At 46.7% G+C, this 26,852-nt stretch overlaps 1 protein-coding gene across 2 annotated transcripts in view; it reads left to right on the top strand.

Moving 5' to 3' along the window:
• Nucleotides 1–26,852, top strand: part of AGO2 (argonaute RISC catalytic component 2) — a 98,177-nt gene that overhangs the window by 41,489 nt on the left and 29,836 nt on the right. For both annotated transcript variants that reach the window (XM_049854609.1, XM_049854610.1), the window contains exons 2-3: nucleotides 16,290–16,485; nucleotides 26,157–26,277. In XM_049854609.1, coding sequence (XP_049710566.1) covers nucleotides 16,290–16,485; nucleotides 26,157–26,277 — 317 coding nt within the window. The remainder of the gene's footprint in view (nucleotides 1–16,289; nucleotides 16,486–26,156; nucleotides 26,278–26,852) is intronic.

Genomic DNA, 26,852 nt, shown 5'->3' on the forward strand with positions numbered 1-26,852 from the left:
GCAGCGTGAGCTCTTAACCGGTGCACCACCAGGGCTCCTTTTTGATTCTAAGAAAGAATGTTCTACCCTAAGATTCTAAGAGGTTACTAAATTTTTAAACATTTCTTTGCCTGTTTTGTTTCATTAAAAAAAGGTATTATCTATAGTGACTTGCCCATGGTGACATGACCAGCAGGGGAATGCGCTGAATAGGAGCTTTAATAAACCTTTACGGAATCTAATTCTTGAGGACAAAACCCATGTCTTATTATTCCCTTATTCTTTATGGCACCTTTGTACCCAGTAGATTCTCAATTGATAAAAGCTGAATTGAATCATTTTCCCCATTACTATCTATTTACAGGTTGTACCCATCTGAAAATTGTTTTGTAATGGGGTGTGAGAGGGCTCTAGTCTTAATGTTTCCCTTAAACACCCAGAAAGTTGTTTGTTGCTCCTCCCCTGTCCCACTGATCGGCCTGCCTGTCCCCTGACTGCCTCCCCCTGCCCCCCGCGCTCCAGGCCTGCAGTCTCATCTCTGTCTGTCATGGGTTTTCTCCCCACGACCTTCTACAGGTGAACTTTCTGGGCACAGGGGCAGCAAGTGCTCAGAAAGGGTTCGAGCGAGTGGGTGGTGCAGGGAGATGGTGGAAACAAAACCCTTAGCACAGGGCTGGCCACATGGTCAGACCTTGGAGGCGCAGCTATTGTCAGGCTCTTAGCTGGTCACTGGAGGGACTCAGCCAGCATAGAGTATCTTGCTTGGAGCTATTTTTTGTTTGATTTAAACATGCCTGTTGTCTCGAAGGATTTGAGGCAGCTTGGGGCAGTGACACAGCCCACGCTCTGACACCACAAGGCCTGTGTTCGAGTCCCAGCTTTGCCACTTAGTTAAGGTCTCCCACCTGAACAGCTGGGCTCATACTTACCATACCCGTGGGGAGGATTACCTGAGATAATAGACATGCAGGTCTTTCACACAGTGCCTGGTCCCATAGTGGTGGCCATTATTTTTAAAGTATGGGAGTTTAAAGTACTAATACACATTATCGAAAAGGAGAATTAGATATTTGATGTAAATACTGAGCAGTGTTCTAGGTACCCAGGATGAATCAGTCATGGAAAAGATCACTACATTGAGTTTGGAACTCTGTAGCTGCTTAGGGGGATAGGTGGTTGCTTAGATTCTTGTTTGGGGTGATGAAAAGAAGGCTTTAGGTAGGTACCTGGCAGAAAACAACTCCCTGAAGTTTGCGGGGAATGTCGTGGATTCTTTTGTAGGGGAGGTTGGATGCACGATAGTGGCAGAAGGGTCGGTTGGAAACCACCTGGTGTCAGGTGATTGGAAATCTGAATTCTATCACTGTGCCCTGCTGGCCGGGTGACCAGACAGAGTCACCTCCCTTTGTAGAGCCCCTGGTTCCTTATCTGTGCCTCTCAGGGCAGGTGTGAGAAGAGAACCTGCACCCAGAGCATAGTGGGTGCTAGGTGAGTGCTATCCGCTTTAGGAGAAACTAGGCGGGCTGTCTGCCAAAGATGGGGAAATAGTCTTCACATGGGTACCTCGTGTATTTACCTAAAAAAACAGAAACAGAAATACTTGACATTGAGTTATAAATCCGTAAAGGTGTTCCAGCAGGAATAAATGTGACATGAAGATACTGTCTTACTCGTCCATCTGTTCATTCATTCATTCAACAATTGCACAAAACCACACATAATCCTTGCTCTTATGATGGTTAAATTTAGTGGGAGAGGCAGTTACTAATCAGAGAATCACAAAATAAAAATAGAATCAAAGCTGGTAAGGGCTGCGGGGAAGTGTGACTGCGTTTCTTTCCCAGGGAGTTCCTTTTTGGTGTTGCCCTGAGATTGTGTCTTAGAGACTACAAAGAAATGGATGTATGTATCAGAGATTTTTCACTTCTTCGCTAAGCTTTTGTCAGGTACTTACATTGCCTGGCTACCTTTTTTCCTAAGTGCTTGATGAGAACCACAGGTCTGCGTTAATAGTAATGATGGCAGCGGTACTCTCAGCTACCATTTTGGAGGACATTTCTGTAGGAGGCCATTTATATGTTATCAGTATTTCTTTAATTCTTCGAATATTGTTGAGTAAAGACAGATGGTAAGTCACAGAGGACAGTTTTAACTTATGAGGGGGAATTTATTCTAAAAATTTTTATGGGAAACATTTTCTTTTTACAGATCACAGGGGTGGCTTTGGGGCCCATTTCTTAGAGATAGTGTTATAAATGACAGCTGACGGTTTAGGCTGGATCAAAAAAGTCCATTTGAAAACCTATTATAGAGGCAATTCTTTAGGCTTGCAGTAAAATAAAGAACAGTGTTGTGAGTAGTCTGCACGACGGTAGTTGGATGTGAGTCTGTCAGCAGGGTTACTGTCATAGACTATGGATACTCTATTGCTCACTTCGAAAAGGTCCAGTTTGGAGGAGCCTGACTTACCACCCTTGCCTGCCCCCAGGGTTTTCCCACTCTGGCCCTTGCCCCTTCCCCCGCCAAGGGTTGGCCCCTGTTCACGCCGCCACCCAGGGTGCCTTCTTTTGGTATTGCCTGGAACCAGGCTGAGACTGACTGGAATTTCCCCAAGGATTTTTACTAAGGGAGAAAAGAACGAAGTACTTCCAGGAACGTGCAGCGTGAAGATGACACATTTCCAGAGAAGAGCCCTCTGCTTCTGCAGGTGGCTGGCTTGCTTGCAGGGTCTGTCCCTCCCCACCCTCTCTGGAAGCCTGCCCAGGTCTTTGTCTTGGCTCTGCTTTCCCCCAGAGCTCCCCGCAGGCCGTGGTGGGGCAGTGGATGTTCTTCTTTGTTGATTATCACATTTAAACACCTTAGTGGCACCAACTAACTGCTGAGCACAGACACCCTGGTTCCAAAGTGTGCTGATAACGAAATTCCTTCTAAGTGCCAGTGTGCACACTCTCGCCCGCTGCCGAGCTCTGACTGGTGTTAGGAGCAGCCTTACCCCTGTGTGGGTAGTTAAATGGTGGCCAGTGAGTCTGGGTTCCTTCCACCTCATTCCACTACGGTACATGCGCCTGCCTCCCTCTGTCTCTCTTTTCGTAGGGGTTCTCTAGGTCCGGAACCCCAAAGGCCATGGATTCCCTTTCTTCCTTATCTGGTCGCATTTTACTTCGTGCCCTTTGACCCTGGGGACCTCAGAAGCTTACTTTGGTTCAGTTTGCCAGGGCTTAGGGTTTAGTGATCTGGGCTATTAGAAGGCATCTGTGACTGCAGACCCAGTTCAGACCCACGGCCTTACGTGGCTGCAGCTGCTCGAGCCCGACGTGCGAGCCAGCGTTCCAAGTGTTCCCGAGTCTTGGCGTTGGGCCAGACTACAATCCCTGCGTCTGAGGGTGGAGCTCAGGTCTGGTTTTCTTTGTTGGGTTTGGCTAGGTGGTTGCCCAGCTCTAACCACCACAGTCCTGTGGATACTAAGTAGCTGTTTTGATCCTTCTCTGCTGGCAGAAGCCAATGTTCCTGTCTGCGTTTGTAGGGGCTCACGCTGAGAAGGCCTCCCTGAACTCATCAGGGAAGCTGCTGTGGTATGTCTGATGTAGCTCAGTCATGAGAGAGGCTCCCTGTGGAGACGACAGGTGAGTTGGGCAGGTGGCCACCAGGAGAGGACCGGCGGTCCTGGTGTCTGTTTGACAATACCAGCCTTCTGGTCTGCACCCCAGTGAGCCATTGAACATGCCCCTGTGTGGCCTGTGAGGAAGAACGCACGTCACGCAGACCTGGGCTGGCCATCTTGCCCGGCTACTGCCTGCCCAGGGGACCAAGCCTCCCTTTTCTCCTCACAGGGGTGTCTGGTGGCATAAAGGCCGTGATGCCACTTCTCAGGCCAGGGTGTGCCACAGAAGCGTGGGATAGCTCTGAGCCGTTTTTATCACTTTCTCAAACCTTTATACCTTCTGAATCATAATGCAGAGCTTTACCACAGACTGATGGCATTTGGGCAGCAGGTCCCACGAAGACAAGGATGCTGGGCTCACTCTGAGGAGTGTGGGTGATGGGTCCATATAGCAGCAAAATGGCCAGGGAACACAGATCCCGACCTTTGGGTTAATTCGCCAGTAACCAAAGCTACTTATTCTAAGGGCCAGGCTATCCATTTGCCTAATGATTCTTCTGTATGATTGAGAAGATGTTTCTTAAGAAATACGTATTTTGAATTGGATAATCATATGGTCTACTATCCTGGGAATGACAACTTGAAGAGGAACGGTGTCACATTCATTATCGAAAAGCACATTTCAAGATCTATCCTCTCAAGTACAACGCTGTCAGTGATAGGATAATAGCCATACGCCTACAAGAAAGACCAGTTAATACGACTATTATTCAAATTTACGCACCAACCACTAGTGTGAAAGACGAAGAAATTGAAGATTTTTACCAACTTCTGCAGTCTGAAATTGATCAAACATGCACTCAAACGCATTGGTAATTGCTGGTGATTGGAAAACAAAAGTTGGAAACAAAGAAAAAAGATCAGTAGTTGGAAAACATGGCCTTGGTGATAGAAATGATGCTGGAGATTGCATGATAGTTTTTTTTTTTAATTTTTATTGTGTTTAAGTGAAAGTTTCCAAATCAAGTCAGTCTTTCACACAAAGGCTTATATATATATACCTTGCTACACACTCCCAATTGCTCTCCCCCTAATGAGACAGCCCACTCTCTCCCTCCACGCTCTCTTTTCGTGTCCATTTCTCCAACTTCTAACCGCCTCTACCCTCTCATCTCCCTCCAGGCAGGAGGTGCCAACACAGTCTCAAGTGTCCACCTGATCCAAGAAGCTCACCCCTCACCAGCATCTCTCTCCAACCCACTGTCCAGTTCACTCTGTGTCTGAAGAGTTGGCTTTGGGGATGGTTCCTGTCCTGGGCCAACAGAAGGTCTGGGGGCCATGAGTACCGGGGTCTTTCTAGTCTCAGTCAGACCATTAAGTCTGGTCTTATGAGAATTTGGGATCTGCATCCCACTGCTCTCCTGCTCTCTCAGGGGTTCTCTGTGCATGATAGAGTTTTGCAAGACCAACTGCTTATTCATTGTAAATACCTCCCCCCCCCAACAACATGTTAACATAAAGAAAACAAAAATCCTCACAACTGGACAATAAGCAACATCATGATAAACGGAGAAAAGATTGAAGTTGTTAGAGATTTCATTTTACTTGGATCCACAATCAGCACCCATGGAAGCAACAGTCAAGAAATCAAAAGACGCACTGCATTGGGAAAATCAGCTGGAAGAGATGTCTTTGGAGTGTCATAAAGCAGAGGCATCACCTTGAAGTCTAAGGTGTGCCTGACCCCAGCCACGGTGTTTCCAGTTGCCTCATATACATGCGAAAGCTGGATAATGAATACGGAAGACCAAAGACAAACTGACATCTTGGAATTATGGTGTTGGCAAAGACTATTGAATATACCATGGACTGCCAAAAGAATGAACAAAACTGTCTTGGAAGGAGTACAGCCAGAATGCTCCTTAGAAGCCAGGTTGGTGAGACTTCATCTCATGTACTTTGGACATGTTATCAGGAGGGACCAGTCCCTGGAGAAGGACATCATGCTTGGTAAAGAAGAGGGTCAGTGAAAAAGAGGAAGACCCTTGATGTGATGAGGTGGATTTTGACGCAGTGGTTGCAACAGTGGGCTCAAACGTAGCAACAATTGCGATGGCGCAGGACCGGGCAGTGTTTTGTTCTGTTGTACATAGGGTTGCTATGAGTCAGAACCGACTCAGTGGCACTTAACAGCATAAGATGTCGTGGGAGGAACAGAAGCCCCGATTCCAGGCACGTCTGCCCCTTCTGGGAAGTCTGGGGGCTTGCTTCTCATTTTCATTAAGCTTGATTCCCTGCTGCTCCACCGAGCCCAGACAGGTCTCGCTTGACGTAGTGTCCCCAACCGCCTCACGCTGCCTCACAGTGGGTGACTCAGAGCAGTGGAGGGGGATGGGCGAGCCACCCCTCCTGCTTGGTTTCCAAGGCGCCTTGAGCTCCAGACCCTGCGGTTTATTACGCACCACTTTTGGTCAGGGCGGTGTCCTAAGCCTGGTGGTGCATACTGGCGACGAGGCCTTTTGCCTTGGTGCTGGGTTACCAAGCAGTCACAGTACAAGTTTGAATAAAGGCTGCCTGTGTGGGAGTGGGGGCGAGGCTGCAGCCAGCGAGGGTCCCCATTAGACCCGAGGTCCGTGCCTCTGATCCAGGGTGTAACCCACCTTCTGAAAATGCGTTTTCGTGTGCTGGAAAACTTAGGAAATATGCAACAGCAATGAAAAGCGTCTCTGAGCAGTCATGCCTGCGGTGTTGTTCCGAGCGCGCGCCAGTGTGTGGGCAGGGGTACAGTAAAGGCGGGGGCCTGGGGGCCCGGTCCCAGCGGTCTGATTGACCCCTGGGTGCGGGGGAAGAAGCGTGGGTGGCAGGCATCATCAGGATGTCTCATCGCTGACGCCAGACAGCCCTCTCCAGCTCCAGGGCCAGGCAGCGCAGTGCACAGGAAGCCAGAGAGCCGGTTGCCATGGCAGCGAGAAACTGCACTCGGGAACGCGCGTGCGCAGCGCAGCGCAGCAGCCTCTCATCCCTTGGCCGCCCCAGACCCTGGGGGAGAGACGCCAGAGCCGCCCACCTCCCAGTACCGCAATAGACGCGGTGTGGAGGGTTTTGTGACGTTGATCTTTGTTTGTTTAGAGATGAGCCCCCCCCTTAGGACTGGGGATCTTAAACTTGTGGGGTCTCAGTTTGATGGAGCTTACGAATGGATCTTTTTCCATAACAGTGGTCTTCAAGGCACAGAATAAGTAGAAACGACAAAGAAAATCACTTCCACTGTAGTAAACCAGATCAGTTGCCATCGGGTTGGTTCCAACTCCTGGCGATTCCATCCCGTGTGTGTGTGTGTGTGTGTGTGTGTGTGTGTGAGAGAGAGAGAGAGGAGAGAGAGGAGAGAGAAAGTGTGTGTGTGTGAGAGAGAGAGAGAGGAGAGAGAAAGTGTGTGTGTGCGTGCACACGCATAGCTTGGTAAAGTGAGTTTATTTATTACTAAAAAAAATTTTTTTTAAATTGAGATAAAAACCATCTTAACCATTTTTAAAGTGTATGATATAGTGGTTTTAGTCCTTTCACGGCATTGTGCCGTTAATGCTCCTGTCTCGTTTCCAGAGAGCTTTCAAGGTTGTGACCTTTCAGAAGCAGCTCACCAGGCCTGTCTTCCGAGGCCCCTCTGGGTGGGTTAGAACCACCAGCCTTTTGGCTAGCGGCCAAGTTCTTAACTGTGGACCCCAGGACTTCTCTAGCATAAGTGTCCAAATGCTAGAAATAAATGTGTGATGAGGTAGCCGGTGACTTGTCACCTCCTGTAACAGGGTCTAACGATGATCGTGATTATGAAATCATGATGGTTTGCAGTGTATTTCGTGGTGTCTAATGACTGTAATTAAAAAAAAAAAAATTCTTTTTTTTTTTAATGACTGTAAGGGATCCGAGGGTGTCTTTGATGTCCCGGGCTCTGCCAGCGTTGCCGTGGCTTGCTGCCCACCTTCATAGCGGAAGGAAATGCTAGGTCTCAGGTAGAGGTTAGTGAAGATAAAGGTATAATTTTTTCCCATCCAAGCTCGCGTTCTCTGTGTGGGTCCCCGGTCGAGAACTCCTGGTTCACCGGGTGTGTGGGGAGGCAGTTCTGCATAGGGGCTTTCGGTGACTCAGTATGTGGTAGGGCCAGGGGCTTCAGACCGAGCCCGACTGCTGTAGGCGCCATCTGCTCTCCGAGGGGTCTCAGTCATGCGTGACACCACCTTCCCGAGGTCGGGCCTGGCTAGCGTAGCTGCCACCATCGCTGTGCCCCCCCCCTTTCTCCACAGAGACAGTGTGGCTTCCAGACTGGCAAGCTGGGGACAGATGAGCCAGGTTTGTTCCACTTTCACACACCCCGGGAAGGGCGTGCCTGCCCTGGTTCCATGCTGGTCAGTAGATGAAGAGATATCAGAACACCCTCTGGTTCTTTAGTTCACAGACCTGGGCCTCCCAGTTCCCAGTGGGAGAGACAAAAGCTGGCACCGCATATTAAAATTTATTGGTGTGTACCGAGCCACGCCTTTCCCTGTAGAATTAGGAGCTGAAAAATGGGTTGTGTTTAAAACCAGTACCGTCTTAGGGGCCCTGGTGGCACAATGGTTAAGTGTTTGTCTACTAAGCAAAAGGTCAGTGATTCGAAGCCACCACCATCTATCTCCACAGGAAAAAAAGACCTGGCGATCTGCTGCTGTAAAGATTACAGCCTAGAAAACCCTATGGGGCAGTTCCGCTGTGTCACATGGGGTCACTCAGTCAAAATTGACTCAGCTTCACCTAACAGCAGCGTTGCAACATGGTCTCCAGTGTAGGCTCAGCCCTGCCTCACCAAACTACTGTGTGCCCAAAGAGACTCAGGGGGCACATGAGGGGGCACGTGTTCACTTGGTCGCTCCCCTGGTACCTTTCTGGTACCCGGGAGGTAGAAGGCTGTCTTATGGGAGTTTTCCCAGCCACCTCACGAATTTTCCCAGCTCTTGAGACTATGGCCCTTCTAGTGCAAAGTCGTGACTCTTGTGACCAGGCCTTTCTGCTGGGGGACCTGGCAGACGCTCAAGTGATCCGAGCCAGACACAGCTAATGTCCTCTCCTCAGGCTGGGGAGGGTCTCAGTACCCCTCAGACTGCTCCCTGGGGCCCCCTGACAGCTGACAGTCTTGAAGCCGTCTGCTCCTCACTGCCCTCTTCTTTCAAATGGGGTTCACAGCCCGTATCTCTCCCTCCATCCTGGGAGGTAATTTGGATGTAGGTGGAAGTTTCTAGAGGGGTTGTTGTTGACAAGTTTTTCTCGTGCCAGGACTGCCCTACTGGGCTTTGCGTTTCTGTGACATCGTCTGCCCCAACCTGGCACACGCCGCCCATTTGAGAACCTCAGGCAGGGCCTTCTGTGGTCACCCCACTTTCTTATCCCACATGCCAGCTTTGCCCTGGGCTCCACCCTTAGGTGGGGTCAGGGATGAGAGCACCACCATGGCAAGGGGGCTTCTTTTCTTCTTTGGGGGCGGGGGCTCAGCTGTTAAACAGCCGGGAGGTGGTGCTTGGGGGCGTGCCCTACAACCCCTCCCCTTCCTGTGGATGGCCGTCACTGTCCTTTGAGGAGGCTCGATAAACGTCATCTGTTAACAGCATGCAAAGGTTTTGGTTGCCACGACCTGGTTACTCATCCAGGAAGCTGATTACTCACCCATGACGTGTTTCTCTTTGACTCAGGCTGCTGTCTGAGGTGCGGCTCTAAAAAAGGAATTTTTAAACAAATCATCTCTGGAGGTTACGTGTTCAGTAGCTATTCTGCAAACACTCGGCGCCTACTGTGTGCCTGACACTTGCCAGATGTTGAGCTCTGGAGCCCTGCCCTTAGTTAGTGCTCACTTGGCAGGAATTGCCAACTGGAACAGGGAAGGCCCCTTCCGATCACGGCATTCCTGGTGTGGAGAAGGGCTTGCCTTCCTGACCCCAAGCTCTTGGGCCCCCAGGGCAGAGACAAGACAAGCACTTACAGAAACAACCGGAAATCAGCTCAAAACGAAACCATTTGATGAGTCACCACGTGAGAAATGTGGCTGTAAATGTGGCTGTAGGTCCTCCCTGCGGTTGGGGAGGAAATGCCAGCAGGGATGTTGGGGTGTGTAAAACTGGTGTGGCAGGGGTGTGTGACTCCTCCTCTAACCTCACAGGTGGGAGGGAGATCAGGATCAACACCCCAAGGCCGATTCCTGTGAGGCAGAGGTTAGATGTGCCTCCACCCTCCAGCCTCTACCAATTGTGACACCAACGGTCCCTCCTACAGCACTCTATTTCTCTGCTGGGTTTGGTAATTTGCTGCAGTGTCCACACAGAACTCAGAGACAATACTCAGAACCACGGGGTTTATTAAGAAAGTAACAGGATATAATTTAGGCTCAGGAATTCTCAAGATACAGTTCTTCTATCAGGACAGTCTTTTCTCAGCTGTGCCTGCAGGGCGGTCTCTCTCTGGCCCTCGGCTGCTAGGCCTGGCCTCTGCCCTGCTCAGGTGTTACAAAGCTCTTTTAGTTCTGCCAATAAGTTCCCCGAGGCACCCCACTCCACCAGTAAGCCTTGGCCTGGAGGCATTTGGCTCTGTCTCCGTGAGTCAGCAAACCAGCTCCATCAAGTGTCAGAGGTACTCCACTCCACCAGCAAGCCTCGGCCCTAAGACGCTTAGCTCTAGCTCCACAGGTCTACAAGCCTAGCGCCACCAAGTACTTAGAGGCACCCTACGCCGCCACCAAGCCTCTTGCCCAAGGTGCTCAGCTTTCTTGCTCTGTGTGCCAGAAGTCCACCATGCCCACAAGGGTGCCCTGCACCTTATTTACATTATTACCAAGCTGTCCAATCCCCTTTGTGGGCCATAAGCACCTCATTTGCATAGTCTCACCCAGTCATTGGTGGAAGTCACAGAGACTGGCTAGGAGGGCCATAGTAAGTGATTCACTGCACTGCAGGGGGATTGTCATGAGAAAAGAGAATTTGCATTTCTCCTTGGAAGATGGAGAAAATATAGGAACAGCCAGCTTTGACCAGGGAGCAGGGCGGCCTGCCTGGTGTGGCTGGAGACAGGTGGAGTCTTAAATGCAGGGCGGACATTTGGGACTTGGTCCCTGCTGAGCAAGCAGAAAGAGTTGGGGCCAAGTCCCTTCATGCCCGCTCATGTGGGTCTCCTTGGTGATACCTTCTCCTCTTGGGCAGTGACTCAGGCTTTCATTTATTCAACAAATGCTGATGGCACCAGGTGCTGGGGAGCCAGGGGTACAGGACGTGAACCAGACTCTGTGCCAGGTGGGCAGGGCTCATGCTTTGGGGGGACAAGAACCAGCCATGCCTCTCAGAAACACATGCCCACCAAATCCCACCTCAGTAGGCTCGCTGTGGCAGAGCCCCCTCCCCTTCACCCATGTCTCCCTGCTGCCTGGTGCGTATCTGCGTCACAGCACTCAGCCAGTATTGGGGGCCAGTGAAGGGAAATGGGGAGTCAACAGAGAGCACCCGGAGGACTCCTCTTGGTGACACTGGAATTAACTTCTCAGTCGCCTATGTCTAGCCTTTACTGCGTGCCAGTGTGTCATCTCAGCCTCCCGTAGCCTCTGCTTTCTGTCTTGGCACCTGGTCACCTGTTGGGGCCAGCACCTGGTCACCTGTTGGGGCCAGCACCTGGTCACCTGTTGGGGCCAGCACCTGGTCACCTGTTGGGGCCAGCACCTGGTCACCTGTTGGGGCCAGCACCTGGTCACCTGTTGGGGCCAGCACCTGGTCACCTGTTGGGGCCAGTGGCTGGCCCTGCAGGCCAGTGTCGCCTCTTTGTTCTTCACCATGGCTCGCTTTCTCATGGAGGGGGGGAGTTCCAGGCTCCTTGCAGCCTGAGGCTGCATCTTCCCCTCTCTAGGGTTGCTGGCTTTGTTTGTTCATTTTATTATGGTAAATATGTACATATATCAAAACAGTTCAACATTTTTTATATATAGGGTTAAGTGACATTAATTACGTTCACCACGGTGTACAACCATCCTCACTATCCATTCCCCAATTTTTCTGTCACCCCTAACAGAAGCTTAGTGCCCCCTAAGCCCTGACTCCCTTCTTCTCCTTCCCGTTTGCTTTTTGTAACCGTCAGCATTTGCCTGTTCTAGATGTTTCATGTAAGCGGTATCATAAAATATTTGTCCCAATTTTGCGACTGACCTCACTCAGCATACTGTTTCCAAGGTTCATCTCTGTCGTAGCATGTCAGGATTGAGTGTGGTTTTGGAATCCTCCTGCTAGTTGTGGGGGCTTACACTTGGGACTCCCTGTGAATTATAAAAATAGATCTAAGATCTCTCCATGGACATAGAGGCCCAGCAGGGTTTTAATAGTCTTCAGTAGTAGGGTTTTCTTCCCGAAGGTATGAAACACATGAGTCCTCCCCTCTCCCCTCTGCTTGGAAAACTGTTAGGCTTTTCACTTGGGATTTTATATTCTGTGTGCCTTCCCATAAAGAGTCAGTATTTTCATTACTAGAAGCAGGGGGCAAGGAAGAAACATCTGAAATTATGTGTTTCCTGAGTCAATTCCTATTGCATTTCCCCGTCTTAGTTCTCTAGTGCTGCACCAACAGAAGCTGGTTTGTTCCAGTTCAAACCCCTGCTGAGAATTTGAACCAGAAGCTGCATTTTAACGAGACCCCCAGGTGATTCTTATTTGTAACTTCCTGAGAACTTGCTAGAAATGCAAATTCTCAGCAGGGGTTCTGACTAGAATGAACTGAACCAGAATGAACCGGTTTGAATCCCCCCCCCACTAGAAATGCCACAAGCAGATGACTTTCACAAACAGAAATTTATTTTCTCATAGCTGAGGAGGCAAGAAGTCCAAAGCCAGGGTGCCAGCTCCAGGGGGAAGCTTTCTCTTTCTGTCAGCTCTGGGGACGGTGTTAGTTCCTTGGTGGTCTCCAAGTGACGTGGCGTCTATCTCCCCCCCACCCCCGCCTGCTCACTTGCTTTTATATCTCAGAAGTGATTGACTTCAGACATACCCTGTGCTAATCCTTTCTCAGGAACATAGCAAAAGAAAACCCATTCTCAAATGGGATTATAACCACAGATATAGGGGTTAGGATTTACAACACATATTTTGGGGGCATACGATTCAGTCCATAATACCCCCCATTGCTTTTACTAATACAGGGTAGTAACAAGCTGGCAGACAGTTTTCTGTGTTTCCTGTGGCAAACGTTGTAGAAGTATAGGGCTTTGAGTGGGCTCCTTAGGAAAAATGGGCTCAGCCTGAGCAGTCGACCCTAGGTCTGAACTGCGCCCCTTGGTCAGATTTTAGTAATGTAAAACCACTAGTTTCAAGTTGGGACGTGTAACTGGGGTATGGGGTTGGGAGTCGCAGTGAGTGGCTTTATCCCCTGAGCCTTGGACTTTTGTACTTTTAAATGGCGGTGCCTTTGCTCTGTAGTTATGAGGCCGCGTTAGGAAACGAGGGAATGCACTTTGTGAACTGGGGGTCGCTAAGCAAATGATGGTCATTTTCTTCAGCGTCAGTTGTTGCTGTTGGCTGCCGCTGAGTCAGCCCCTGACTCACAGTGACCCCACGCACAGAGGGGAAACACTGCTTGGTCCTGGGCCATCCCCGTGAGCAATTGGGTATCAGACCATTGTGATCCATAGAATTTTTGGAAGCAGATCACCAGGCCTTTCTTCCTAGTCTGTCTTAGTCTGGAAGCTCTGCTGAAACCTGTTCAGCATCACAGTAATTCGCAAGCCTCCGCTGACAGACAGGTGGTGGCTGTGCATGGGTGCGTTGGCCGGGAATTGAACCCTGGTCTCCCTCATGGAAGGTGAGAATTCCACCTCACGTCCCTGTTGAGCTTTGTTTCTGCACTCACAAGGTCCTTCTGCTGGGCGGATTCAGTCCTCATGAGCACAGGGCCTGAGAGTTGGTGTGCCTTCAGTGCCTTGTGGCAGAAGGGGCCCAGTTGTCCTGGGGAGGGGGGGAAGGGAGGGAACACGGCTAGTCCGGGAAGTGGTTTCCACCCTCGTCAGGTCGGGGTCCACAGTGAAAGGTCCACATGCTAAGCTTATGGGCGCAAACAAACTTAATCCATTTGTCCTTTCGAAACGGCACGTGAGCAGCTGGAGACACAGTTTGTTTCCGTATCCCTGGTCCCTGGCACTGCACCCAGCACGTAAGAGGTGCATGGCTCGTGCTTGTGGGAGGAAGGGATCGGTTTAAAGGTCTGTAAATATGTAATCTGTGAAGTAATAGTAGCCTAGTGGAGAGGCTTGAAGGTTTCCAGATGGCCTAACTCAGTGAGATTAATAACCTTTAAAGCATGTCACTTTTCTTACAGAAAAGAAAAAAAGTAACTCAAGGCCTCTCTGAGTATTCTTGGGTTAGAAATACAGTGAGAATGGCTTATATTATTTTTGACAGAGGACTTTTGTCTGCAGTGAGCATCAACAGGAATTGAAAGATATAGAATTAGAAAAAAAAGTTTTTTGTTTTTTTTTTAAACAAAGATTTTTAAGTATAAAGTAAAATTATTCAGTTACTGGAAAAATTTATTGCTTTTTTCTCTAAAGCCGCATTTTGAACTTTACTGATGTGGAATTACTGACAATTTGAGTTGGGGTGAAGTTTCTGTTGTTTATGTAAAAATCATTCTGTGATTAAACTCAGGGTTTAAATCGCAACAATGGAGGGGGGCGGTTAACCACCCTGACGATTTTCACCCCTGTAGTTGGGTTTGTTCTTGAGTAATTACAAACAAGTGTGCCTCGGCGGTGTCAATGGTTAGCGTGCTTGGCTGCTAACTGAAAGGTTGGCAGAGTCCACCCAGTGGTGTCTCCGAAGAAGGGCCTGGCTGGTCTCAGCCATTGAAAACCCTACGGAGCACAGGTCTACTCTGACATAGGCGGGATTGTCACAAGTTGGCATCGACTCTACCTCAATTTTTTTTCCCTTCCTTTTTTTGTAATTATAAATGAGTCCTGTCTTTGGGCTTGTCTACCTTGCCTGTCATTCCACTGTGCCATCTTTACAAATTCTCTCTGCAAAGAAAGAGACCAGAAACGTATATGGCAAGTGTGACTGCAATTGGTCAATGCCCAGAAGCTTCCTTGTGGAAATGCGAGATTGGCCGTCTGTTGAAGAGAAGGGGGGTGTTGCGTCATCACTTCCAGGGACCTCAGAGATTGCGCCCCGTTGGGTGCCGTGTTGGCCAGCGCATGGCTGTGGGAAGCCACTGGCACAGGGGCTCACACGTGGTAGAGGTGGAGTGGGGCAGGGCAGGGCGCTTTGCGTGACCGCTGGTGTCGGGAAAGCTCTTGATGCTGCAGCATCTTCTTGGCTCCCTGAGCACCGTGACCTGGGGACCCCACTCGCCTCCCTGAGCACCGCGGCCTGGGGACCCCACTCACCTGCCTGAGCACCACGGCCTGGGGACCCCGCTTGCCTGCTTGAGCCTCAGTGCACTCACATGAGTGGAGCAGTGTCTGTCAATGGTGTGGGTTCTTCTTGTGTATCAGGCCATCGGCAGGAGTACAGTGATCTTTACCCTCAAGCAGCTTGGTCAGTTGGGGAGGGGGAGGCAAGTGGGCTGACAGCATCGCGCGGCACATCTGTGCAGGCCATGTGAATGAAGTGAGGTGGAGACAGAGAAGAGCGAGGGACCCGGTCATTCAGGCTGGTGCTTGAGCTGGGCCCCCCAAGGGGTGACTGCATTGGAATTGTTGGCTGGGAGCCGTGGTGTATGGAGGCTGAAACGTGAAAGGCTGGTTCTGGTGGGGGGGGGCAATTACTGGAGTGGCGGGAGGGAAGGGTGGAAAGGGCCGAGGCTGGATTATGCAGGTCTGCCAGTGCCTAAGTGTTTGAGCGGCTGCTGGGAAACCAAGGAGGTGTTTGAGCAGGGTCAGGTCAAGCACTCTGGCCTGCAGTGTGGAAAATGGATGGGGGAGGGTATGGCTGGAGGCCAAGAACACATGTAGGAGTGTGTCTGTAATAGCCCATGCAGGAGAAAATGGGGACTGGAGCTAAGGCAGAGATAGGTGAAAGGGGAAGGGTGGGTTGGAGAAAGGCAGGTAGCTGAGGCTGTCGTGCACTTGGCTGTGAAGGATGTGTGTGGAGAAGGGTCTGGGCAGCGGTAGATCACAGCGTCACTGATGGAAGCCTGGTTGTGGGTATCATCTGTGAACTTTCCATTTCACAGGAACTCTGAGATGGGGGCAGGGCACTTATAGATTAGGAACTCCCTTACTACAGATAAGAGACATGAAGAGGGTCAAGTCAACATTTCAAGGGACTGGACAGAGCATGGAAAGGACAAGGCAGGGAACAGTTTGAAAAAGACAGACATAGCCAGATGTCCCATGGCATGAGCCATTCATGAGGAGGGCATGTGAGGTCCCCTGAGCCTGCAGTTACAAGGTCTTTGCAACTGACAGGTCTGGATGGGCGTGGGAAGGCCAGATTACACCAGATGTTGGATGGGAGCATGTCAACATGCGTGAAGGAGGAGCTAGAGTGGAGCAGACAGTGAGAGCACAAGAGGGGGCACGATGGCGCAGGGCCATGGCAAGTGGGAGGGGCGGGACCACCCACAGGAGGAGCACCAATGCTCAGCTCTCTGCAATGCCACGTACCACGCCTGCCATAAAGAACTAGTTCCCTGTGTGACGGGCTGCTCTCTCTTTCTTTTTTAGTGCTCACAACTCCTGCACCACCACCACCCACCATCCAAGGATATGCCTTCAAGCCTCCACCGAGACCCGACTTCGGGACCTCTGGGAGAACAATCAAATTACAGGCCAATTTCTTTGAAATGGACATTCCAAAAATTGACATCTACCATTACGAATTGGATATCAAGCCAGAAAAATGCCCACGAAGAGTTAACAGGTATTAGATTTCATCTTTTATTAATGTGTTAATTTATGCAGGTACTCTATAAATAAAAATAGGATATTTTAAGATAATCAGTTCTTCAGTCCTCAGTAGAGCCTTCTGACTTTTTCCTAGAAAGTTTCGGTTGCATTTGTTTTTTAAAAAACTGTTTTGTCTTGAGATAAAAACTTAAGTACAGTGAAATGCACAGATCTGCAAGTATACAATTCAATGAGTTTTGACAAATGTATATCACCAGCACTCCAGAAAGTCAGGTCCCCACCCCCAAAAGTCCAACATTGTTCTAATTTGTATCGCCATAGGATAGTTTTCCCTATGCGTGTAAATGGAGCCATACAGCATATGATACAGTATTCTCTTGAGCCCAGATTTTAACTCAGCATAATGTTTCTGAGATTCATTTGTATCATTGTGTATATTAGGAAATTTTTTTTTATCGCTGAGGGATATTTTATTGTAGGAATGTTGCACAATTTATTTATTCATCATTCGGCTAGATACTTGGGCTGTCCAGATTTTGACCATTATGAATAAAGCTGTTGTGAACATTCCTGTACAGATGTTTTCATTTCTCTTAGAGAAATATCTAGAAGTGAAATTGCTGAGCTCAAGGGTAAGTGTAGGTTTAAGTGCGTAAGAAACTGCCAGACAGCTTCCCCAGCTGTTCTACCATCTTGGGCTGCCGTCAGTAGTCTGTGAGACTTCAGTTGCTCCACCTCCTTGTCAGCACTTGGTTTGATCTGTCTGTGTGGTTTTGACACTTTGGTGGGTGTGTAGTGGTTTCTCATTGTGCTTTTAATGTGCATTTTCTTGACAACAAATTGAGTCCCTTTTCACGTGTTTATAGGCTGTTTGTATATTATTTTTAGTACAGTGTATTTTATTTATTATGTTGAAGTCTTTTGCCTGTTTTTCTTGGGTTATTTATTTATTTTTTTAAATTGATTTGTAGGAGTATTTAATATATTCTGGATGCAGGTCTATTTTTCTCCAAGTCTGAGGATTGCCAGTTCATTTTCTTAATGGCGTCTTTTAATGAGCAGAACTTCTAAATTTTGTTGAAATCCGATTTATCGGTTTTTAAGAAATGGTTATTATGTTATGTCATCTTTAAGAAACCTTTGTCTCCCCTCCCCTCCCCGCCCCCCCCCACAAAAAAAGAAAGAAAATCTTTGTCTGCCCCAGGGTTGTAAAGATATTTTCCTTGGAAGAACCATAGTTTTGGCTTACTTGCATAATTAATATTGAATTATTTTTTGTATATGGTGTGAGGTAAGGGTCTATTGAAAAAACTTTTCTTTCCCTGTTGTTACTTTGGAAACCCTGGTGGCATAGTGGTTAAGAGCTACGGCTGCTAACCAAAAGGCCAGCAGTTCGAATCCGCCAGGTGCTCCTTGGAAACTCTATGGGGCAGTTCTACTCTGTCCTATACGGTTGCGATGAGTCGGAATCAACTCGACAGCAGTGGGTTTGGTTTTTTGGTTTTTTATTGTTACTTTAGCACCTTGTAAAAAAAATTAATCGATTGTGTATGTGTAGCTCTATATCTAGATTCTGTATTCTGGTTTGTTTGTCTGTCTTTAGGCCAGTGACTCATTGTCTTGATAACTATAATTTTATAGTAATTCAGAGATTTTACAGTATTTTATAGGTTTGAAATTAGATAAAGTCCTCTAAATTTGTTATTCATCATGATAGTTTTCGTTGGTCTATGTCCTTTGCTTTTCCAAATAAATTATAAAAATTATAGAGTTAGCTTGTCAATTTCAACTAGAAAGTGTTTTAGCATTATTTATTTGGCTGACTTTGAATCTGTACATCAATTTGGGAAGAACTGACACTATTCCAGTTCATGAACATGGTACATCTCTCCACTTATTTAGGTCTACTTTTGTTTCAGCAGTTTTTTGTAATTTTTAGTGTAGGTGTTTTCCATTAAATTTATTCTTAAATATCTTTTGTTCATTGATGATACTGTAAATAGTATTTTAAATTTTCTGAGAGGAGTTGGGAGTGACTGCTGTTGGATGTGGGGTTTCTCTTTGGGGTGATAGACGTGCTCTAAACTTAGATGATGGTGATGGTTCCACAACTCTGAATATACTAAAGCCATTGAATTGTACTCTTTACATGGGTGAATTTTATGGTATGTGAATTATATATCACAAAGATGTTAAATTTTTTTACATTTTCCAACTATTTGTTGATAGTACCCAGTCTATAGTAAAGAGACTTAAATTTGATTTTTGTATATTGACCTTGTATCCTGCAACCTTGCTAAATTAACTTTAGTTCGAGCAGTTGCTTTCTTTTTTTATAGATTCCTCAGGATTTTCTAAGTAAACAATCATGTTTGTGAATAAAAATGGCTGTATTTTTTTTCACGTTTTATGTATTCTGTTTCTTTCCCTTGCCGTATTGGAGTATCTAGGATATCCAGTACGGTGTGGGACAGAAGCAGAAGTAGTAAAAGCAGATCTCCTTGCTTTATTCCCAGTCTTAGAAGGGAAGCATTTCGTCTTCCATCTATAAAATATGTTAACTGTAGGGTTTTTGTAAAGACCCTTTATCAGGCTGAGGAAGCTCTCTTCGTAAGTGGGTGAGCATCGTTGGGTGTTGAATTTTTTCCATTGCTTTTTCTGCATCTGTTGAGAGGATTGTATGGTTTTTCTGCTTTTTCCCCTGTTAATGTGATGGATTACAGTGACTGTTGTTTCAGACGTTAAGTCTGAACCTTGCATTTCTGATAGAATCCTAGTCATGATGTATTATTTTTATATATTACTGAATTTATTAGTGCTTTGCTATGAATTTCTTTTTTCTGTAATTTTCTTGTCAGTTTTTCTCTTTGTTTTTAGTTTAAAATTTTTTTTTACTGTTGTGAGATATATTTCAACCAAAACAAAACATTTCAACCATTTTTTCTTGTCAGATTTTAATACCAAGCTGGGAGGTGTTCCCTCTTCTTTGTATACTGAAAGAGTTTGGTAAGATTAGTATGATTTCTTTTGTCATTGCAACTATTGAGATTGAGCCTGGAGATTTCTTTGTAAGGAATTGTTTTAATACAATTTTTTAAAAAAATATTGTGGTTTAGGTGAATGTTTACAGAGCAAATTAGTTTCCAATTCAGCAATTTATACACAGATTGTTCTATGACCTTGGTTACAGTCCCCACAATGTGCTTTAATACAGTTTAATTTCTTTAACAGGGATCAGGCTCTTCAGGTTTTTCTGTTGCTTGTGTTTTGGTAGTGTTTGCCTTTCAAGGAATTTGCCCATTTCATCTAAGTTTATTGGCATAAAGTCGTCATAGTATTTTTTTTTAGTATCCATAGGACCTGTGGAAACCTGGTGGCATAGTGGTTAAGGGCTACAGCTGCTAACCAAGAGGTCGGCAGTTCAAATCCACCAGGCGCTCCTTGGAAACTATTTGGGGCAGTTCTACTCTGTCCTATAGGGTCGCTGTGAGTCGGAATCGCCTCGATGGCAGTGGGTTTGGGTGGTATAGGACCTGTAATGAAAGCCCCTGTTTCATTCCTGGTATATAATTTTTTTTCTTTCCTCTTAAATTCTTGATCAGTTTTGCTGTATTCATCTTTTCACAGAACCAACTTTTTGCTGATTTTTTGCTCTGACCTTTATTATTTTCTTCCTTCCACTCACTTTGGGTCTGGGTCATTAATTTAAAACCTGTCTTCTTTTGTAATATAATTGCTTAAGCCTCTAAATTTTCCTTTAAGCAAAAGCACTCTTTTAGCTGTAACCTACAAGTTTTGATATGATGTATGGAAATTTTCATTCAGCTCAAATTATTTTCTCACTTCTCTTGTGACTGGTTTAACCAACGGGTCATTTAGAAGTATGTTGTTCAATTTCTAACTATTTAGGTTTTTTTTTTTTTTGATGTCCTGTTATCATTGATTGCTAAATTAATTCCTTTATGGTTAGAGAACATATTATGTAAGATTTCAGTCTCTTGAAATTCATTGGGGCCTTTGGGTTATTTTATGGCTAAATATGTGGTTTATCTTGGTAAATATCCCTCATGTGCTTGAAAAGAATGTGTGTTTTGAAGTTGTTGTACATGGTGTTCTATAAACGTTAATTAGATTGAGCAGGTTGGTAGTATGTTCCAACCCTCTATGTCCTTTCTGCATTTTTTGCCCAAGTTTAATTAGAATTTGTCTATTTCTCCCTCTGATTCTCTTTTTGGCTCCTGTATTTTAAAACTGTTCTTAGTAAGGCAGTCCCTAGGCTCCTGAAGTCCAACTTATGTACAATCCATAGTTATGAACCTACTCCTGTAAAGCCTGCTATATTGAAAGTTCAAAGTACATACAATGGTTTATAACAACAAACAGGCACTACTTTGTGATGCACGTCCAAATGTTATTATTACTGTATTATGTTAAAGATGTTTTAGTCTGGAAATGTTTCATATTTTTTATGCACAGAAAGGTACGCTATACACTAAGACATTAGACTGGCTGATGTTAGAAACAAACTGTACCTAACTGTTCCAACTTATGTACGAATTTGACTTGAAGACACACTTAGGAATGGAACTCGTTTGCAATTTGAGAACTGCCTGTATATACCCATTTCATTGTTCTGTCTTCCATGATAGGTAATCATGTCATGACTTCCTCCCTCCCTCACTCTTCCAACAAGTTCCTTTTATGTAATTTCTCTTCTTTGCCCTGAATATTTTCTTTTGTATTTTTGCTTTTCAGCAAGTTCTTTACAGTTGAGGTCCTCTTTGCTGTAATGCTTTTTCCCAGTCACGACCTTTATAAGAGATAGGGACTCCGTTCCCTTATCTGTAACACTGCACAGTTGGATTCCATCAGCATGCCTGGAGTATGCTGAGAACGATATAAACCCTTTAAATGTGAAGTTACTAAAAGCACGCCTCTGGACAAAAGCCTTGGGCACAGCCCAGTCAAAGAAACAGCTTTCTTTACTGAAGGTCTTCCCAGAGCCCTTACTGGGTCTCTTGTGCTTTGTCACTCTCCACAACTGGGCTTGTTGGTTACTGTAGTTATTTTTTAATTTTTGTTCTTGTTGAGAACATACACAACAGAACATACACCAATTCCACAGTTTCTATATGTACAATTCAGCGACGCTGATCACATTCAAGTTGTGCAACTATGGTTGCACCCTCCTTTTCCAAGTTGTTCCTCCCCCATTAACACGAACTCACTATCCCCAGAGTTTCCTATCTAATCTTTTGAGTTGTTGTTGTCCATTTGATTCCATATAGGTAGATCTTAAAAGAGCACAATGCTCAGGACAGGCATTCTTTACAAGTTAAGCTAAATGTGTGTTTGTTTTTTAGTTTTCCATGGGAGAGAAACATCTGTGTGGATCTGTGATCTACAACATACTCCTGGAACTGAAAGAGCATGTGCGTTTTCTGGGCTTTTCATTGATATGGTGGCCAAAAACCTTGTTGCCATCGAGTCGATTCTGACTCAGCAATTCTACAGGACAGAGTAGAACTGCCCCATAGGGTTTCCAAGGAGCAGCGGGTGGATTCGAATTGCTGACCTTTGGTTAGCAGCTGTAGCTCTCAACCACCGCACCACCAGGGCTCTGTATGGCAGCACTTGGGTTCTTTGGCCATTGACCACAGTGCACAAGAAGCCGTCTTTTATGAAAGTAGGCATGACTAAGGCTTTGTCAGTTGGCACCAGAAAAGGCTGATAGTGGTTAAAGTGTGCTGCGTTTACCTGGCTGTGCTGCCACCTTCCCGCTGTAGTTAACTCCTCTGAGATCCTGAAGTTACCCAATATTTAGATTGTCTCGGGTCACACAGTGGTGACAGAGGTGGGGCTTGAGCTGTGCTTCTGTGGCCAAGGGCCAGTCCACATTCTGCCACAAGCTAAAAGCTCCCCTCGGTTTGGAGCCATCCTGAGGGTTGCTGTCTATTTAATGTGTGAACCTTTAGGGTTCTTCATTTTACTATAAATTCTGATAGACTTTGGCCAAGATCCAGCCTCAAAATCATGATCAGCCAGAACAGTGTAGAAAAGTGTTGGAGTTAAAGTTTTTGTTAGTTCTTGACCCTGTGTGCCATCATGTTGATTCCCTCCCTCATTCTTCCAACAAACCAACCAGCCATCCATCCAGCCAACCAATCATGCAACCAGTTGCCACTTGTGAAACCTTTGCTCATGTGTGAGTTGCTGTGCCCCCAGGGATACAATGGTAGGCAAGAAAGACAGTTCCTACCCTAGTCAAGGAGAGTCAGCCTGGACTGGCAGTACGCATGCTTATGCTCAGAGTGTGGAGGGAAGGCAGATGCAGAGCACCCTGTTCACGCCAGTGTCTGTACCTGGGAGTAATGCTATCTTAGTGCTCAGCACCCCTTCTCATCTGCCTGTCTCTCCACCCCACCACAGTCTCTGCTGAAGCAGAGATGGCATCTTAGCTCTGAGTTCTCAAAACCTTGTGTAGTTCATATGGTAGATGTCTTAGGTTCCTAGCGCTGCCATCACAGATATACTGCAAGTGGGCTGCCTTAGACAACAGAAATTTATTTTCTCACAGCTTGGGAGGCCAGAAGTCTGAATTCAGGGTGCCAGCTCTAGGGGAGGGCTTTCTCTCTCTGTCCATTCTGGGGAAAGGTCCTGTTCCTTGGCTTCTTGGAAGATCTCATGTGGCTTGGTACCTGTCTTGCCTCATCTCTGCCTGCTTGCTTCCTTGCTTGCTCAGTCTGCTCTTGTTATACCTCAAAAGAGACTGATTGTAAGACACACCCTACACTAATCCTGCCTCGTTAACATAACAAAAAAAAAGCCTATTCCCAAATGGGATTATAACCACAGGTATGAAAACCAAAACCAAACCCGTTGCTGTCGAGTGGATGCTGTCAAGTGGATGCCAACTCATAGCGACCCTATAGGACAGAGTAGAACTGCCCCATAGAGTTTCCAAGGAGTGCCTGGTGGATTCCAACTGCTGACCTTTTGGGTAGCAGCCATAGCACTTAACCACTAGGCCGCCAGGGTTTCCACCACAGGTATAGGGGTTAGTATTTATAACACATGTTTTTGGGGGGACTCATTTCAGTCCGTAGCAGTAGGTAGCAAATCCAACATTTAGGCTTCGTGCAAGGTCAACAGCAAAAGGCCACCACTCCTCAGTTACTCACACGACCTTATGATGATGGTGAACGCTGGCCCAGTGTGCCCTGAATCTCTGGTGGGAAAACCCATCAGCGTTCCCTGTCGTGGGAGTGACTTTGAGATGCTTTCAGCGTGGTTGTGGGTACAGAGATGATTACATGACGGTGAGATGAAATTAGCAGCATTCTGCTCAGAAGCACTGGGTGGGCTGTAGAGGAGGGGGGTATTGTCCTCATCTTTCCTCCTGCCCTTTCCTCCTTGTTCCTCTAGAGCTCTGTCAGCAGCCGTCGTTCTGTTCCTGAGGAGAGGGAGGGCCGTGCCACATGACTGGAGAGCTTTCTGCAGGGCCTCCTCGGGCTGGAAAAGGGCCTTTCACCTAAAATGGAAGCTCATTGACCATGCAAGGGCATTGGGGTATTACCTGACTGATGGACAGAGGTTCTTAGACGGTGGTAGTTCAACTCTACCCAGAGGCACCTCGAAAAAAAGGCCTGGCAACCTGCTTCTGAAAAACCAGCTGTTGAAAACCCTGTGGAGCCCAGTTTTACTCTGACACACACAGGAGGTCACTAGCCATTAGAGTCGACTCAATGGCAGTTGGTTCCCATTATCCTTTAGAAACAGGCTTACTCATGGCGGAAGATAGAGAGAGCAAAGTGGTCCCAGAGTCTAGAATCTGGTTGTCACGTTTGACCCAAAAAAGACCTTGGAATGTTTTACCACCTGTCGAATGGAAGGATGGGGGAAATTGGCAGACCCTGCAGCGGTTAAAGCCGTTCAGTACATGTGTTTGTGCTATAATGTGGGGTGAGATCAAAAACATTTTAAGTTGAAAGTATTTTGGCCCTTTGAAAGTATTACTTCTCTGACAAGCTTTTCTTTAGGAAAACAACAAAACTTAACACGCGTTCTAAGGCAGTTGCTAATAGCACCTGGGTAATATTTATTCTTTACCTATAACCCGCCTGTTTTCAAGACTTTAGGCAGCTTAGAATAAAAAGCAGATATAAAAAGTGCCCCTTCCCAAAAGGCAGGTATGCAGAAGGAGTGGGGGAATCAAAAATGAACACAAAGTGAGAAGTGATTTAGGAAAAAATTGTAGAGCGGCGGGGACAGTAGTGAGGGGTGCGTCGGCTGAGGGCGCGTGAGCACCCGTGAACTGACGTCCGGTCCCTGCCGATCTGATGGGGTAAGAAGAGGAAATGAGAAACACGTATCTGATGGAAGGAAACAAAATGTAATTTGCTGCCTCCCATTCACTGCTGTGTGACCTGGGCGCTGTCACTGTTGTTGTTAGGTGCCGTCGAGTCGCTTCTGACTCATAGCAACACTGTGTACAACAGAACAAGACACTGCCCGGCCCTGTGTCTTAGTTTCCAGTATCGCAGCAGCACGCAAGCCACCACAGTAGGACAGACCGACAGATGAGTGGTGGACTGTCCACTAGCGGGTGTGTAAACCGTACAGACTTGAGAAGGTGATTTGGTGTGTATATTAAAATAAAAATACTGCATTTTTCTTTGACTCAACAATTCTGTTGCTGAGTGTTTATCTCAGAGAGATTATTACACATGTGCCCATGAGATACTCATGAGGCTGTTTGTTCCAATATTTAAAGACAGAACAAAAAAAAAAAGATCCGTCTATTGATCAGTAAAAATATGGCTCAGTAAACAGTGGGGTGTCATACTAGGGAATGCTGTGGAACCGTTGATGGCCATGAAGTGGACCTGCACAGTGTGAACACCAGGCCTGGAAGCATAGGCAACCAGATTGTGAACAGTTTATTAATATTCTATTATAGTTAGGACATGATAAAACAATGCCTGTATTTCTAGACTTTATGGCCACTTCGTTTATAGGGACAAGGAAAGATCTCAGAGACGGTGGGAAGACAGCAACCTTCAGAACCCTGTGCCTATTAATCCTGTATACTTACACAATAACAACGAGACTACTTTTTTCTAAGTACGTGTGTATTTATGTAAATGCGTAGGGTTGAAATTAAGTTTACCTCTGAGACCGACCTGAGAGGTGGTTGTAGTCTAGACAGACTTTTGGCTTGGATCAGTATCTGAAACTTTTATGGTGAAAATGTATTAGCAGAAAAACCTATGTAATTGGAAATTAATGAAACAATGAATTTTTGAAAAGGAAAATCTCCCCAGCAGGCATGGCAAAGGACAGACAAGCTGATAGGAATGGATGGGCTTTTCTGGGTTGGCCATTGTGTTCCAGTTGCTACAAGGCAGTTTGTGTGATGATGAATGGTCCGACGATGAAGAACTGGGGGGAAAGAGAGCCTCTATCTGCAGCCGTCACCCATCATTGCTGCCAACTCTCCCACCACCGTAATCAGCAATGCCCCGCTTCCCCTAGTTTGAGTCCATCTAGGAGGAAGCTGGCAAGTCGTGTGTTACTGAAAGGTCTTACAACGTCGCCTAGAAACCAGTGTCAGGAAAGTGTCATCTGGGTATGCTGTTTCCCTGATTTTTTTGACTCTTTGCCTGAATTCTGCCTTTGTTGCAGGGAAATAGTGGAACATATGGTCCAGCACTTTAAAACACAGATCTTTGGGGATCGGAAGCCGGTGTTTGATGGGAGAAAGAACCTTTACACAGCCATGCCTCTTCCAATCGGGAGGGATAAGGTGAGTCCGTGAAGACGTGTCTGCGTCAGTAACGTGCCGGTGAATAAAATGCAGCGTGTTGTACAGGTTGTTATTCCCCGGGTCACACACTGGATCAGTTCATCTAGGAAGAAGGAGCAGCCAGTTGGCTCTGTGCCTCCTACTGGGATCCATAAAAACCACCTTGCCCTGGTTTGTGGTTTTCAAAAACAGAGGGCTGACTTGTCTAAGTCCAGAGAGAGGAGCTCAGGACGGCTTGGAACCAGCAGACTTTGACATTTTAACGCGCGTACACACACTCAGCGCGAACCACAAGCCGCCACCGAGAACCACTAGGTGAGACGGTGGAATTGTAAAGCCCCCGTGGAAGGTGTCGGTTTAGACACAGGTGTGTATGCAGTGGACGGCAGTGAAACAAAACGAGCATTGTGCTGCAGCCGGTGACTTCCCTGAAATGGTGATGATCGCAATGCATCAGCCCAGGAGCAGAGCTGTATTAAAGTGTCACCTTCTCTTAGTGTCTGCTATCCTTGTCATGGTGTTATTTAAAAAGTAAAAATTTTCTGTCGGGAGGTTGTCACTGGCCAGTGCCATCT

Source organism: Elephas maximus, chromosome 15 (assembly GCF_024166365.1).
Source record: "Elephas maximus indicus isolate mEleMax1 chromosome 15, mEleMax1 primary haplotype, whole genome shotgun sequence".
NCBI classification, from domain to species: domain Eukaryota; kingdom Metazoa; phylum Chordata; class Mammalia; order Proboscidea; family Elephantidae; genus Elephas; species Elephas maximus.